We start from the raw sequence: 16563 nt of genomic DNA, 5'->3' as shown, positions 1-16563 counted from the left end.
ATATACACACATGCATGACTCCACATACACAAACCTACGCTCATAGGAGGGAGGTCCTATCAGTTTAGACAATATGTTGCCTATGGCAGAAAGAGCTCTGGGACAGCTAATATAAAAAGGCGGAAACAAAGGAGGCAGAGGGCATCTCACACACACACACACCTTTAGTCACCCTTTCCTTTAATCTGTCAAGTAGATGCATTTTATTTCCATCCGTTTGTCTCACTCTTTCCATAGTTTTTCTTCTGATAAGGTTGAAACTCAAACCTCCTTCAGCAGTGGCTCAGTTTTTCCAGAGCTGCTCAATATTTGATACATTGCTCCAATTAAAAGTCTCCATCATGGTGCAGGTCTGCCATCTGCTGTCAGTAGGTGGTTCATGTTCAGGAAACAGGCATCAATATTATGCACATCATGGTTTATTTAAAAAAAAAAAAAAACTCCAGTTTTTAAGTGTGAAAAATCTTCAGATAGACATAATACAATAACTCATCCATATATCTTTCATTTTAAACTGTAAACTTTCAACTCACCTCACAGGGACAGTTTGATTTCCAGCGTGTCTCTAAACCTTTTTCGTAGCAGACTCTCTATAAGTTAATCAGTTTGTGGTAGTATTCACACACAAATACATGTGTAACAACAAACAATGTACAGGTCACATTTTCATTGTAACCCATCTGTCAAGAGGACAGTTGCCTGAAATGATCCGAATAAGAAGGCCGGCACTTTATTAAAAACACATCTATGAGCATGCTTCATCATGTATATACATCTACATGTAACATAAGGGTTGGTATATAAAGTCTCTTCCAATCTGCTGTTACTTTGTTTAGTGGTAAATGAGTGTATTCTGATTCTACCACTCAATTGAGATATGCTCGTAATTAGGCAGATTTATTCACCATAAAGTGTATCTGTGAAAGAATGTGGGCACACACCACACACACACACACACTCTTGTTCATCTTGGCTGCACAACTGCTACCAAAATCAGTGATACTAGAGTTAAATCTAAGCCAAGCACTGCAGTATTAATTCATGTGCCTTTCAGCTGCATCCTCTTGGGTCTTTTCTAAGTGTCAAAGTGGCTCTGACTGTTAGTTGTTTCAGTCTCAGTTCACATCCTCCCCGCAGCTCCTGGCTCCACTGGCAGGGAGAGAAGAAGGCGAGGCAGGGTTCAATAAGGTGAGAAGGCACCATAACTCAAGTCTTCCCCTTCCTTCTCCTCATCTCTTCTCCAGTTTTTTGAATCTGGCCTCTGAAAAGATAAATAAAAAATAAATAAATAAATAAAAAAAGACAGGGTCGTAATCACTATGTAGCTATTGGCTCAAGTCCAAATGCAACACAATCTGCTCATGTTTAGCTGCGTTTGTAAGCTGTAATGTAGAAATGTTTAGGGGAGGAATTGTCCGTGGTGTTGGAGCACCATCTGCTGGTGGACTTCATAATGCTTGGCAATATGAGCCAATAGGTGGCTGTACTATTATTGGTCTGTGCTAAACATACCAGACAAGATAGCCAGCAAATATAGAGAGGATATTATGTTTCTGCTGTCATGCAGAGAGTGTGCTCTCATTGACAAAGAAAAACAAGGTAGTCACCAAACACAGTGAAGTAAAGGAAGCAAACACTGTTGATTTGACCAAGTCAGTAAGAGTGGGACTTATCTGGCAGGTATTAACGCATAACATTTATTGGTGAATTTCAATAGAAATCAGTCTCACTCAATATATTCTTGGACTAAACATATATACATGCACACTTCTGCACTCTACATTTAAGTCTTACCTAGTTTCTTGGAGTACGCATCCAGTTTGTAAGCAGCCTGTTCAAGTGAAGACACTTGCTCCTCAATCTGATTGATCTGGTCCAGGTAGGGCTGCAAGCTAGCATCTAAAGCAAACACACATACCAGCCAGATGTTCAAGCTGTAGTAGTAGAAATAATAAATTAACTAGAAAAAAAAAACCCAGGAATAGAAATGACACAATTTGTCAGAGTTTTTGACCACATGAAATGTATCTCACTCACATTTGTTGTTGAGATCCTGCAGGTTACGGCTGATGTTGATGCTAATGTCCTTCATTTCCATGTACTTCAGACTGGTAAGCTTGTTCATGCTCTCCAACAGACGGTAATCCTCACAAGTTCCTGAAGAGGTAATGACGTAGGCAGAGAGGAAGCGAGAGGCAGAGAGGCAGAGAGCCAAGAAAACAGAGTAAATATTAAAGTGAGAAATAAGAGGAGTGCATCATACATGGTTCCTAACACTTTTCCAAAGTCAATTTAAGCACTTAAACTATTTCAAGGTGTATTTTCAAGCTTTTCCCACACCTTAGAGCGGTGATAAATTGCATATGTATAGACAGTATATACTGGTTATTGCACTTCTTAAAATCACATTAAATTAGATGTTATTGTGCTATAAAACAACCAAAATTATTTTTTGTGATAGCGTTCAATAGAAGGATGACACATTTGAGGGAAACAACAACGTTTCAGGTTTCAAAATGTGTCACCTGCTTGTAAGTAGACTTGGCATCCTATACAATCTAAATTTCAAGCAGTTTTAAAGCACTTTATTACAAATCCAAGATATTCAGCACCAATGGGAACCTTGATCATTGTAGCCAGTACATGTAAAAATAACCGCTTCAAGCTTTCTTTCCTCCCACATATTATAACACTTCTCAAAAAGAAAACTGGTTCATCTTTGCTTATGTTGTTCATAGGAAATACTTTTTCTCTAAAGTATGTTTTTTTAAGATTTTAAAAATGTATGTCTTTTATCTCACAATGCATGTGCAATATTTGACTTGTATCTGTCTTTGGTGTATCACTGCACTGTCAAATATCCCCTGTGGCGACAATCAAATACATCTTATCAGTAAATCACTGCTCTGGCTAAAAATATATTTTCCTGTGTTTTATCCTGTTGAGTAAGTGTGCAATGTGTTAAAATACCAGTTAGTTCTCCTTGCAGGAAGATGGCCATCTTTTCAAACATATCAGTGCACAATTCATCGATATCAGGCTCTGCAGGCTCCACAGCCTCCTCTGCTGTCTCAACACCACCATCACCTGAACACAAGCATTAGGAGCAGGGTAAATACAATACAACACAGCATGCCAATCCAATTCAAACAATACGTGTGTCCACAATAGAAAAAAAAATGAAGCCAAATACAGGAGAAAAATACAAAAGTAAGGAGATTGACAATGATGGTATACCATGTAAACCAACCTCAAAAGCGAAATGATTTGATTGCTGTTACGTTAGCATTAGCAAGCTACGGAAGCTGCAAGAAAACATTGCTCACTGTTTGTGCTGGGCTTTTTGGGAGCAACTGCCGGGATTTCCGCCACTTCGTCCGGGCCTTCTGCGTGACTGCTGGAGCTTGCAGCCGCGTTCAGCGCCGCTAGCTGAGCCGCTGGAGCCCTGGAGATGCTGTCCATTGCTGCGGCGTCGTCGCCAGTTGCAGCCATTTTGTTCCTGTTTGGACTTTTGTCACATGAGCTGAGGCTCACGTGACGTCCGGCCGCCGCCACAACCACCATCCCTACTCGCGCGCATTGCCACGCCCTGATGTTGTTTGAGATTGGAATGTTAGGCATCCGTAGTTAATATTTAATACTACTTTTTACAAATGTTACTGGTAACAATGTCCCTGGTATAACCAGCCTTTGAATGATTAATAATTACCCAGTGTAATTTGTCCAAGGAAAAGGGCTTGGCATATTCATCTATATGTATGAAGGCTGTACTGTGTCATCAGAATAATGCAAGCGCATTTATGCAAGTCTAAAACAAACAAATAAAAAGATAATTGAATTTGAAAATAAATAAATTGCTATTCCAAAGTACTTTTTAAAAGCCTTTTAAATTTAATTTTCATGTTTCAAGTTCTTAATTATCATATGCACAACAGAGAAGCCGTCATTGGCAATGACAATCTTGGCTCTCCCTCCAACATTAAACATAAGGCTATCATATGAACATAAATAAAATATATAATAAAGTAATATAAAGTATTGTACAACTACAAGGTCACTCTTCTGCCCATACTAATGCTTATGTTTTGTTCCCCAATAACTATAAGTAAACCATTTAAAATTATGATACGAATAAATTATAATAAACTTAACTTTCTCAAAGCTCACTGTTTTTGTAAGTATATTTCGATTTTAAACTAAATACCATAACCAATATTTGCACTGTTTCCCCCATTCAAATCAGTGTGATCCTCACCTCATCTGAAATAACAGGAAATTATTTACTTAGCAGAATAATTGGCTCTGCCAAACCACCTCTCATGACATTTTACCAGCTATACATTTTAGGCAAAATTGTCTTGACAGTGTGAATTGACACTGAAATAATAGGAGATACATTTCTCAGATGCATTTTATAATAATCATTACGGAAAGCCAATTTCTACCAGAGAAAAATAGATTAAAAGTTTTACTGTTCTACATTTTTCTTTTTATATATATATGCCTACATTTAATTTTCTTTCTTTACCTGAAGAAGAACAATAATTGGCTTCCATACAGCATTGATAGTCAAGACAATAAAAATAAACCTTAGATACCATAGAATAATTACAATGTGTAGGACTGTTCGCTGTGCGCGCTCCCGCGAGAAGCATGCAGTTCTTGGCATGCAGAACTGGGCATAACACCTGTGTCGGCGGCGCTGTTGTGGGGGAAGCCAGATCGTGACAGGCTAGCATCAGTGGACTGTAAACATGGCGGCGTGCACAGCTACAGGGCTGTGCCGAACACCCCGTTACTATTAGTCTGAGAGACGGAGACACCCCAAAAATGGAGACCGAAGAGGAGCAGCACATAACCACGCTCCTCTGCATGGGTTTCCCAGACCCAGACGTGATACGGAAAGCGCTTCGGCTGGCAAAGAACGACATCAACGAGGCAGTGGCGCTCCTGACAAACGAAAGCCCCGGACTCGGGTATGGATATGAGCCGATGGAGAGCGGGCCTGCCCCCGGCGTGGGCTCGACTGGAGACGGGGAAAACAGCGGGCGGACTGGGACGGGAGGGTTTGATCCCCCGCCCGCATACCACGATGTAGTGGATAGCGAGGTAAGAGCAACTAGCGTTTCACAAAGCATCAACTGAATGAACGAGGAATGAGAACATGGCTAATTGCAACTTACTGGGAAATAGTGGGCTCGCCCATTTAACTAGCTAAACTTAGCAGCTCCAATGCTATATGCACCGAGCCCAACGTGAGCTGTCAGAGCAGGAGGAGAAATACTCTCCAGTCCTACGGGACAGGGCATGTCACTGGCTCACAGTGACTGGAGAATTGTCTGTTAACATAAAGCCTTGCTACTTACATGATGGACGTAACCTAAATCGCTATCGTTATTCTAAACTTACAAGCTAACCCAGCTAGCTAGTAGCGGGCTAGCTAACGTTAGTTGGGAGTTGAACGCGCCAGTAACTGGACCAAGTGCAGCAGCACAGAGGCATCACTCTGGAGGATTGTAGTCACAGATTTTAACTAGCAGTACTCTGGTAGTGGAAAATCAGTCTTATCAGTTAGCCTGCGTACAGTAAGGCTGGATCTAGTTAGTGTGCTTTGCATAGGTTAGCCAACGTTAGCTTTCAGATTGGCTGACAGCACCAACCGTGCTCAGCTGCTACCGAGATTGCAATCCACTCGAACCGGACTTAAAAGCGGTTTCGCAACGTGTTTGGCATCCGTGGCCATTTTGATAATTCTTCTGTCTACATTCTCATCTGATAACATGTCAGTTTCTTGTGTCACTGATTGATTACTTGTTAAGAGTCTGTGTGAGGACCGTTGCATATGATGCTTGCAGGCCAGCCTTTGAGGTCTGCCAGTGATTTACCTGCAGGTCGCATCATGTCGTCCGGGTTTGCTGTGTTAATGTAGTGTTGTAACGGTAAACTGCATTTGGCCTGTCTACACATGATGTGAGAGGATTGCTCTGACTGGCACCTTAAGGAACTCGAGGATGTTTACCTTCAAAATCTTGACCTCAAGCCTGTTGCCCTCTTAAATCTCCTAAAATGCTGCAGGTGCTGTCAATAGAGAGCAACACGTTCTTAGGAAGTCATAAATCATTTCAGCTGGAGTTATTGATTCAGACTTTCCAACCACTTGTTGTGTCCATTTTTTAATCGCTGTTTGAGCTGCAGTGATTATGGGTTAGCAGAATAGGTACAGTTAAATTACTCTGACCCAATACCTTTCTTTCTCCTCCAACTCTCTCACTGCTGTCACACTTTGATACAGGCCGTTATAGTAAGTATAGTGTAAAAACCAGTTGGCATTTACAGTATGCCGATAATGGCACACACTTTCAGGGTTACTGTAGATAATGAGCCTACATTTGTAAATATTCCAATAATGGTTTTGCTACAAACTAATTCAGCCCAAAGTGACTCACTCTCTTGAGTTCATTAAGTCTCTAAAAGCTGCCAAAAAGATTTTTCCTGTACGTCCACATGCCAAAAAAGTAATTTGATGGCACTCATGTTTATTATTGAAACATTTATATAATTCGTATTTGGCATGAGATGGAGACATTAAGTGTCACTCCCACGTGTCATAATAAATTGTGAAGCATATAGTGTATGGAATTAGATAAAAGGATGAAAGTGCTCTATTTTCCTTTCTTCACTTCCTCTGTATTTGTGCCTAAGAGACATGTCATAGGTCTATAACCCAATGCTCCTAAATATAGCCCTGCAGTCTCCCCACACACACAAACACTTTGCAGTTTTGCAGGAGGTCCCAGGAGGGTTGCAGGGTGCATAGTAACAGAGTAGCACTGAGTTACCTCATCGTCCTGCGCAATCAAACACATGTATTCTGTGCCTTTTGAGACCTGAACATTTCCCCTAAAGGTTATAGGTCAGGAAACAGCGAGAGCTTTGCAGTTCATTCACATGTTTGTATGCATGTTTGTTCTCCTGTTTGATGATTATGTGTGAGAGGAAGTGTCTTTTGTTCTCTCTGCTGTGATTCTTATTTAAATCAAAGGAATCCGTTTTATACTCAAGTTAAATTGTTGGTGAGTTCTGATTTGGAAATCCTATCGGCAATGAAATGTCTCCTCTTGGTTACTTTTGAACCTTTTTCAAAACTGGTTAATCTCTCGCTCTCCTTCCTTCCTCTCATCCATCCATCTGTCATTTCTGATCTTCCTAGAAATGGAAGAGATGCAATATGATGCATCTCTGTTGTGTTCTCCTCCCCCTTCCCTCTCTCCTGTTCTCCTCTTCTTTAATGCTAAGTCCATCACTTTTTTATGTATCAGTATGCACTGAGCTCATTGACCATTATTAATGCTAATATGTGAAGATGTATTCAAAGATGGTAAGACTTGACCTAACTATGCTTTGCTGTATTAATATTTATACTGCACAGTGCCCACAGGCAAAATGGACAAATGAGGAGTAATAGTTTTGAACGTTTATACTGTTGTGAGAGCTGAATCCCACGGCTCAGTCATAGTTTAAGATACTTTTTGATACAAGACAGCAGGTCAAGCCTCCATAGATCACTATGCTTTAATGCTTTGCACAATTGCAGTGCAAACTTAAATCATCAGTTGATTTCAAATATAACGATCTGAAATGTTCCACTGGGCATTACTTTATTACAGAGTAGGGAGTTCTTCAATTTAATCGTGAGTATTCAGATGACTTCATGAATATGTAAACAACTTTATGAAGTAAATAATTCAATAATCCTTTGTCTGCTCCCACCATATGGAGTCATAGACATTACTGCTACTGGCCATGTTGTGTTCTCAAAGCAATAGTAGGTGGAGCCTGAACTTAGTATGTTGAACCGTTAATGCTGAAGGTATATGAGGTGACTTTTGAGTAAGTTGAATTTTAATTTGTCCTTCATAACTTGTTCAGATATGACAGCAGAAAATATGTCATTGTGGGCAGCGACATACTGCTAACAAGACAATGTCATGTCATGTGGCAAGGTGCTAATCACATTTTACTTTATCGCTCACACACTGCCTTACACGTCTTTATTGCTCAGTGACACACTTGAAAACAAGTACCTGTCTGAATTCCTTTTAAAAGCTTCTTGGGAGGAAATGGAGGGACAAAAAAAAAAAAATGCAGAGATGAAGGGCAGATCGTTGAGGAGAGGACACTTTCCAAATGAATGCAATCGCTCTTCTCCCAGAGGGAGGAAAAGAATCAAGCATCGTCCTGTCTGACTTTAACATTGCCAAGGCCATTTGGATTAACCTCGAACAGAGGACAGCTGCAGTGTCCTAAAACAATGGTCGACTCAGGGACTAGCTGTGTGTAATAAAGTCACTCATTGCATTAGGTTGTAATTATGTCATGCATGTGTGTTTACAGAGGAGCAATGATGAGAATGGGAACTGCTCCGGGGGAAGCATGGAGTTTCCCACCACCAACCTGTACGAGCTGGAGAGTCGAGTCTTTACCGACCACTGGTCCATACCTTACAAGAGAGAGGAGTCCCTGGGCAAGTGTCTTATCGCGTCCACCTGCCTCGCCCGGCACGGTAAGACCATGTTCGTGTGGGATGACATTTTTATTTTATTCTTTTAGGTCTGCGTCAAACTAATCTCTCCATCCGCGTGATTGTGTGGGTGGTATGTTTTTGTTTTCGTGTCTTTCACACGTTATTTTGGACACTTGCGTTACATGGCTCGATCTGTATCTCCATCACAGCTTGTTCTTTTTCCCTATGTTTGGATAAATATGTGAATATCCTTCTCTGTCAGGTCTTGCTGACGCTGATGAGAACTGCAAGAGGTTTATAGATCGGTGCATGCCGGAGGCCTTTAAAAAGGTGAGCAATAAAGAGACTAGACATCTAAGTGACTGTGTAGTACTTGAGACATTTACATACATTTTCCTGACTTTCCTCCTTTCTGTCTGTCTTGTTCACCATCACCAGTTGCTGACCAGCAGTGCCGTACACAAATGGGGCACCGAGATTCACGAGGGCATCTACAACATGCTCATGTTGCTGGTGGAGCTTGTTGCAGAGAGGGTGAAGCAGGACCCTGTACCTGTAAACCTCATGGGAGTCCTGACTATGGTGTGTTCTCTCTCTCTGTCTCTCCTAATATTTGTCTTTTTAATTAGTACATTGGTACTATCTTACATTATAATCGGTGACAATAAAACTCCTCAATAAATCTAGTGCTTTGAATCTGCAAATGACTTTGTTTCCAATACCAAGATCGATCTCTTAGCGACCCTATGTTTGAAATGTACTCTGTCACTGTGAGTATTTGGCCTGTGATGTGACAATTCAATGCCAATCTGTCCATTTTTCAAAGATATTGGACCACTTTTAACAAGAACTGCTTATTGTGCCTGTCCTCTGGAAACCAGGCTTGTGAAATGACGTGGTTGAAATGTTTCCTCAACATGTGTTTATGGTATGTGTTTTTGTTGTTGTGTCCAGGCCTTCAACCCTGATAACGAGTACCATTTTAAGAACCGGATGAAGGTCTGTCAGAGGAACTGGGCTGAAGTTTTTGGAGAAGAGGCCAACATGTTTGCGGTCTCTCCTAGCAACAGTTATCAGAAAGTAAGGAAGTACATGTGTGTCTGGACTCTTCCTGTGCTCTTGGGTCTTTTTTTGGGCCAATTTATCCAGATGCACTTGCAAGTATGCTGTATTAATATACACACTCCCTTATTAGCCTTTGTTTACTGATCATAGTTATACAGGGGCAGACAAACAAGTTAATTCCCGTTGTTGTGTAACTGAGCCACAGGAGCTCAGCAGAATATGTGTGACTGACGCACAACAGCTGTCAGAAAACTTGTGTGTGTCACAACTAATGTGCAGTGTCGTTGAATAAATCCACTAAAAACATAATTATCTCTTTCAGGAGCCTCATGGTTGGCTGGTTGATTTGGTGAATCGAGTGAGTAATGCACACCCAGATATTGTCTCCATATACATATGCCGTAGTTGTATCAGTTTTGCCTCATGCGTCTCCTTTCCTCTGCTGTTATTTTAAGTTTGGAGAGTTGGGAGGATTCACTGCCATCCAGGCGAAGCTCAACACAGACGAAATCGAGATTGCAGTAAGAGTAACCGTCTTTACTTTGATCTTTTTGCCTTCCTTACAAATGGTCTGACTTATCTCAGGAGTAACAAGATAGTTCCTACCCTGGTAATGGATGGAGAGAGGCACTGTAGACAGACTTTGAGACAGCCTATGCAGGCGAAAGGTCACCATGTTTACCCCCACTGCTCTCAGCTGCAGGGAACTGAATGTCTCTCTCTTTCCCCTTCTCACTAATACTCACTTACACACAAACACACTCTCTCATCCTCCCGCTGTGTGATGGTCAAAATGCTGTGTTGTGTTATGTGTTCTGAGGCATCCTTGTACTGATGCTTCCTTCTGGGAACCTGGCCGGAACCACAGCAGTGCAAAGCCATTGATTCAGTGTGTGCGCACGCACATGTACACACATTCCCTCTAACCATTAGCATATTAATAAGGCAAAGACCACTCTTCAGTAGCAGTGGGAGCTCAGTAGAGTGTGTAAGCTGTCAGATACCTTACATACTCCAAGCACAGGAGAGAGAGAGACACTGAAAGTGAAAGGAGAAAAGATAATGGGAGTGCTCCCTCCTCTACTGACTCCCAGGGCTGAGTCATTCATTTGTCTGCTTTGAGCAGGAAGTCAAGTGCAAGGGGGGAATTCACTGAGTGAATAGAGGAGGAAGGTGGGGGAGCTGCTCAGAAGCAGAGAAGAAGATAGCCAGAAAAGAGACAGGAACACGGGAACCATTCATTAAGCTCCCGTGATTTAGCAATGAATGACAAATGACAGCTGGGCTCCGGTAATAGAAACAAAACCACACATCTGTTATTGCTCACTCACATGCACCAGTGAAAACAGAGTATCAGTTTAATGTGACCTATGGCCTAAACACTTTAATTTGAGAGGAGTGGTAGAGTGTTGTTGTTGTGCATGTCTTTTTCAATAAGCCTTTAAAAGTACATTCTCACAGTAAAAACTAAGTAAAACAGATTATGTTGACGCAACTACAAAGAGTGGAGCGATGGAATGCACATTCTTACCGTAGTTAGTCCTACTCAGCTGGTATTGATGATTGATTTCCGTTTTTTGGTTTGTGTCATGCCTGAGTTATTAAGTACTCTTTCCCTCTGCACACACAGTGTGTGTCCGCTCTGGTGCAGCCTCTTGGAGTTGGTGCAGAATACCTAAACTCCAGCCTCGTCCAGGTGAGTAATCTCTCACACACACACACACACACACACACACACACACACACACACACACACACACACGATGGTAGTATATTGACCCTAACCTAATATATTCAACTGCTGCCACATTTAGTCAGTTTGTTTTCTGTCTAACCTGATTCTACTGTTAAAACTGTCAGTTGTGTTTATTCACAGGACCCTCGTACACGCCATTTATATTCTATTTTTATACGCCATATCACTTTACTGTTTTGCTGCTGCAGTGGCCAACACATTTTCATTTTGGTTTTTTTCTAGCCCATGCTTGATCCAGTCATCCATAAGATGATTACATATGTGCAGAACCTGGAGGAAAAGGACCTCAAAGACAAGGTAGTGTTTTATATTTCTCACCCTCGTATGAGTTTTGTTTCTCCACTTAAATCTATAGAGAAAAGGTGCAGAGACAAAAACACTTAACAAGAGAGAATTGAACAATTAACTCAAGGACACAAGATTTGAACTTGGAATTTATTTTATTTTACTGTATCTTTAAGAACTTGTGTACGTTGGTTGTGACTCAATGAAGATGCTATACCCAGTGATGCAGCGATACTGATGTGGGATATCAGGCAGATACTATGTTTTGAAGATGTTTTACCTAAGTGTATGATTTTTTTATTTTAATAATGAATAACAATCCAGTAAATTTACACATATGTATTTAATTGTTACATTTTGTTTTACAAAGTTAGGAAAGCAATGTTTAAATCAAGCCTAACGTTGCTTTACACATAAAAGAATGATCCCAATCACGTCCACACAGTGAGGCATACAGGTTATTGTATTAAACGCTTACCGTACCGGCCAATAACCAAAGCATAGATATCAGTATCAGGACTGAAAAAGTCGGCTAGGTGCGTCCCTAGTTATAACTTAGTTGGTATAACGGTTTTGTCTTGTTAACCGTAGCGTCTGGTGAGCATCCCGGACCTGCTGTCGGCCATCAAGCTGCTCTGTATGAGGTTCCAGAGGGAGCTGGTCACTGTGGTGGACGACCTGCGGCTGGACACGCTGCTGCGCATGCTCAAAACCCCCCACTTCTCTACCAAGATGAACTCCCTCAAAGAGGTCAGCTCTTATAGGACCGGAAGTCTCAAATCTCAACCAGACTTTTTACCTGGGTATTTTAATCAGTTTTGTGTATCGTTTTCTCTCAGGTGACAAAGTTGATAGAGGAGAGTACAGTGTCTAAGACGGTGAAAAATGCCATCGACACAGATAAACTTTTGGACTGGCTGGTAGAGAACTCTGTCCTATCAATAGCACTGGAGGGTAAGAAAATCCATCGCTTCCTGCCACAAGCTGATCAAAGAAGTGCTTTGCAAAACATTTGGACAAACAATTGAACTTTGTAACCACTTAGAAACAAGACAGACATCATAAAAATGATCAGGCACGCGGCCTTTGGTTGACAGCATTCACAGTGCTCATTAAACATTTTTATGTCCCAGGTAACATTGACCAGGCTCAGTACTGTGAGAGAATTAAGGGAATCATTGAGCTGCTGGGGAGTAAACTGTCGCTGGACGAACTCTCCAAGATCTGGAAAATACAGGTCAGCACCAGTGCACACATGCCACAACAGTAACAACAGTCATTTCTGTGTCATTACAGTTTCATTAAGCTTGTTGAACACGTTTTTCTGTTTGTAATTGTTAAAGTTGATACTGAACTGTTGACATATTTATGTACAGAGAGGCATTGCTGATGCTGTATGTATTCATGTCACGTGTAAGTGCGCACTCTTTGTGACAAGAGAAATGTCCCTGCTTTTGATGGATCTATTGATTCTTGTTTGACCATTTCAGGCGGGCCAGTCATCAACTGTGATAGAAAACATTCACACAATCATCGCTGCTGCTGCCGTGAAGTTCAGCTTTGATCAACTCACCCACCTCTTCGCCCTCATTCAGAAGGTCAGTGCTGTTTCTGTGACATTTTGGGAGTTATTGGCTCAATGAAAAGTGTTGTGTGTGTGTGTGTGTGTGTAGTGTTAATAATAATCTGTTTGTTTGCATCTTAGAGCTGGGAGGTTGAGAATGACCGGGTGAGGCAGAAGCTGCTCAGTCTGATCGGGAGGATCGGCAGAGAGGCTCGCTCTGAAACTACAACAGGAAAGGTATGTTGGTATATCGTCAGACATTGGGAAATAAATGGAAACAGATGTGAAGATCGACAGTATGTTTGGTTTCATTATTACAGTGTCAGCATCTTGTGTCTGTTTAGGTGCTGGAGGTGCTGTGGGAGTTGGCTCATCTCCCCACTCTGCCTACCAGTCTAGTTCAGCAGGCGTTGGAGGAGCACCTGGGGATTCTGAGCGACGCCTACGCTGTCAAGGAGACCGTGAAGCGCAGCTACATCATTAAATGTATTGAGGACATTAAGAAGGTAAGACGGACATGCTACAGATGCCTAGCATTGTCGTTGTGGTTGTGGGGAGCGATTCACTGCTTTACAAGGTCATTCCAGTGTCGGCTCTAAGAGGAAATACATCGGTTGTTTATTTTGTATTTACAGATAGGAAAACACTGTTCCTTGTGCAGTTTTTAAAAAACGCAGCTCAACATGTTAAAAGGAAACGCTACATTGGGGCCTCTGCATTTTTCTGCCTGCTGTGACAGTTTTGTTCTAAAGTCAGCATGTTAATGCTGCATATGGCAACTCTTAGACTCTCTTGTCAGACAACACAAGTCAATCACATGTTCAACATCTAGCTCTCTTTTTCCTCTGCCAGAAACACTGTAGCACTACGATGCCGGTGTCACTTCTTTCTCCATAGTCAAAGGAGCTTTTTTATCAAGATGCTCACCAACTCATTTTCCATAACTGCTTTATATTCATGTTTGCATAAAAATGATGTTGACAGATTCAAGAAAAAGTACACATGATTATACTCAGTTCTTTAAAAGAGAAGTTATTATTAAATAGTCAGCAACACTTAACTTTACCCCCCATTTAGCATTTATAAGCAGTACACATTAAATACATGGTGTATAACACACTATAAATTAGTCATAAGCAGATATAAGTGTTTATTAATGTATTTGTCAACTCTTTCTGTCAGCACCAATAAGTGGAGGCTGTTGTATGAACGGATAATAAATGATTATATTTATTTATATATATATATAAAAAATAAAACACTGTTGTAATAATGTAGAATATGTCTTCAGAGGTGACGGTATAATTGTTGCCAAATACTTAAAATGTATTTGTATAGGTGATAACAACCATATTATAAGTATGTTATAAAACTAATCTTATTAAATGTTTATACATTGCTTATTAATGATAAATAGGGCGACTTACAGTAAAGTGTTTCCAAATATGATGCATTTTTTTTATGGATAGTGAAATGATGTTATTAATAATTATTGAATAAACTAATTCCTATGGAAGGAATTAATGTGTATTAAATATTTACATATCAGAAAACATGGACCAGTAAACAGTGCTTTAATTGTGCAGGTTAAACCTCCCTTCAAATGAAATGTATGTTTCTAGACTCACATTCAGGAGGACAGTAAAGGCAGCGACACTCAAATCTCATTTCTTACTGCCACTTGGAGCAAGAAGAAAGCTAACTCTCTGGCCAAAGTAAGAGAAGAAGCCCGTATAAGTTATCATTAATCTCTATCCAATCTTGCTGCTTCACGCCTGCAAACCAATCGTGGCGGAGGGCTTGACCACAAAGGGGTTTCATTGGTCACAGGTTGATAATTTCACACTCGATTGTAACATGAGGTAGTTTGACCAGGTGTGTGTTAATCTTCTGCTTGCCTCACTAAGAGGGCTTTGGCACTGACTAATGATTACACAGTGGTGTTGATCTTGTCCTGGGTGAGAGCTGGCTGGTTTAAATGAGTGATTTAGCTGCTGGATGAATGGTCAGCTTTGGTGGAAGTGCCCGCACATTTACTCATGCAAAGAGGAATGTAATCAGAGCCTCGGATATATAAAAACATGTTTGCTATTTGATTTGGGCTTTAAAACCAAAATTTTTACCCTGAACATATTTTAACAGTCAAAGTCGTGTCCAATGTTTTACATCCCTGGCTCTGGTTTTTATTTCACATGTTTACACAACTAAAAATAAATAAATAGTGGGTCTGTGATGACAAAGCAATCTGATTACAACATGTGATTAGCACATGTTAGTGGATATCACTATCTGGTGTGTGTGTTTCTCGACAGGCTTCTCAGCAGAGCAGTCCTCAGGCAGTCTGGGTTGTTCCTGCTCTCCGTCAGCTGCACGAGATCACCCGTTCTTTCATCAAGCAGACCTATCAGAAACAAGACAAGGTAACAAACACGCGTGCAAACAAAATCTATTTTTTGAATGTCTCTGGTCATAGCGGTGATCATAAATGGATTTTATGGTTCTGATACATTGCTGCTGGACCGCCCCGTTAATACAAGTGCACGCCTCCCTTTGTGTGAGGCCAGCGGGACGACCAACTGTTTTTTGACCGAAAATGTTGTTTTTGGAAGGAAAAAAAAACTAAACGCCAACAAATGTGTATCGAAGATTTTGTTTTGACTTTTTTAGACTTTAAAACGCTTATTGGAAATGTTTGGATCGTGTGAGTCAGAAACAATCCCACGCAGCCACCACTGGAATCTAATTCAACAAATAGTGTAATACTAATAATAATGGTGGAGCCTAATCTTTATCTGCAACGGTGCAGAAATACCGAATGTAAACCGAATGAATAGACATGAACATTTGTTTAAAAGGAGCTGCGCAGCATTCAAATGTTGATTTATTTTTTTATTTATTTTATTTTTATTTTTTAATTTAAATGCCACCGTTATGAATGAAGCTTTGAGGCTTCAAACTATTCGTTAACGCAACGCAATCGCAACGATTGTACTGTCGGTGCAATAACATGGCGACCTTTCCCTGTCTCCCCACAGAGCATCATCCAGGACTTGAAGAAGAACTTTGAGATCGTCAAACTGATCACAGGATCCCTCGTGTGCTGCCATCGACTGGCTGTGACCGCGGCGGGAAACAACGGCCTCTCAGGCTCAACTCTGGTGGATGGACGGTACACCTATCAGGAGGTTTGTCCGACTTTCTCTCATAAGCTCTTTTCTTGGTTACATTTTATTTCAGGAGGCAGTGCTTTATTGATACTGTTCTATGGAGCTGTATACAAATGACTGATGTTTCAACTCGTAATGTGACATTGATATGAGTAATATAATTTGAGGCATAATTTGATCTGAGCTGGTTGGTTTACACAGG

General features: G+C 40.9%; 2 protein-coding genes across 6 annotated transcripts in view; one reads left to right on the top strand and one right to left on the bottom strand.

The window, feature by feature from the left end:
- Window positions 1-401: 401 nt before the first annotated feature.
- On the bottom strand, window positions 402-3572 carry bloc1s2 (biogenesis of lysosomal organelles complex-1, subunit 2). Its single transcript, XM_029428955.1, has 5 exons — window positions 3327-3572; window positions 2971-3087; window positions 2038-2157; window positions 1795-1899; window positions 402-1261 (listed from the first exon to the last, which is right to left on the bottom strand). Exons 1-5 carry the CDS (start codon window positions 3562-3564, stop codon window positions 1230-1232), a joined length of 612 nt encoding a protein of 203 aa, XP_029284815.1. The 5' UTR covers window positions 3565-3572; the 3' UTR covers window positions 402-1229.
- Window positions 3573-4697: 1125 nt separating this feature from the next.
- usp24 (ubiquitin specific peptidase 24) overlaps window positions 4698-16563 on the top strand; it is a 34906-nt gene continuing 23040 nt past the window's right edge. For 4 of the 5 annotated variants that reach the window (XM_029428953.1, XM_029428951.1, XM_029428952.1 and 1 more), the window contains exons 1-18: window positions 4698-5109; window positions 8395-8563; window positions 8787-8854; window positions 8963-9106; window positions 9479-9604; window positions 9912-9947; window positions 10045-10110; window positions 11220-11285; window positions 11568-11642; window positions 12222-12380; window positions 12470-12584; window positions 12764-12867; window positions 13121-13228; window positions 13336-13431; window positions 13539-13700; window positions 14817-14909; window positions 15507-15614; window positions 16230-16379. In XM_029428953.1, coding sequence (XP_029284813.1) covers window positions 4831-5109; window positions 8395-8563; window positions 8787-8854; window positions 8963-9106; window positions 9479-9604; window positions 9912-9947; window positions 10045-10110; window positions 11220-11285; window positions 11568-11642; window positions 12222-12380; window positions 12470-12584; window positions 12764-12867; window positions 13121-13228; window positions 13336-13431; window positions 13539-13700; window positions 14817-14909; window positions 15507-15614; window positions 16230-16379 — 2124 coding nt within the window. In that variant the 5' untranslated portion in view covers window positions 4698-4830. The remainder of the gene's footprint in view (window positions 5110-8394; window positions 8564-8786; window positions 8855-8962; window positions 9107-9478; window positions 9605-9911; window positions 9948-10044; window positions 10111-11219; window positions 11286-11567; window positions 11643-12221; window positions 12381-12469; window positions 12585-12763; window positions 12868-13120; window positions 13229-13335; window positions 13432-13538; window positions 13701-14816; window positions 14910-15506; window positions 15615-16229; window positions 16380-16563) is intronic. The other variant, XM_029428954.1, reaches the window with a different exon arrangement.

The sequence above is a fragment of the Cottoperca gobio genome, chromosome 4 (assembly GCF_900634415.1).
Source record: "Cottoperca gobio chromosome 4, fCotGob3.1, whole genome shotgun sequence".
NCBI classification, from domain to species: domain Eukaryota; kingdom Metazoa; phylum Chordata; class Actinopteri; order Perciformes; family Bovichtidae; genus Cottoperca; species Cottoperca gobio.
This window is presented reverse-complemented; position numbering and strand designations above follow the sequence as displayed.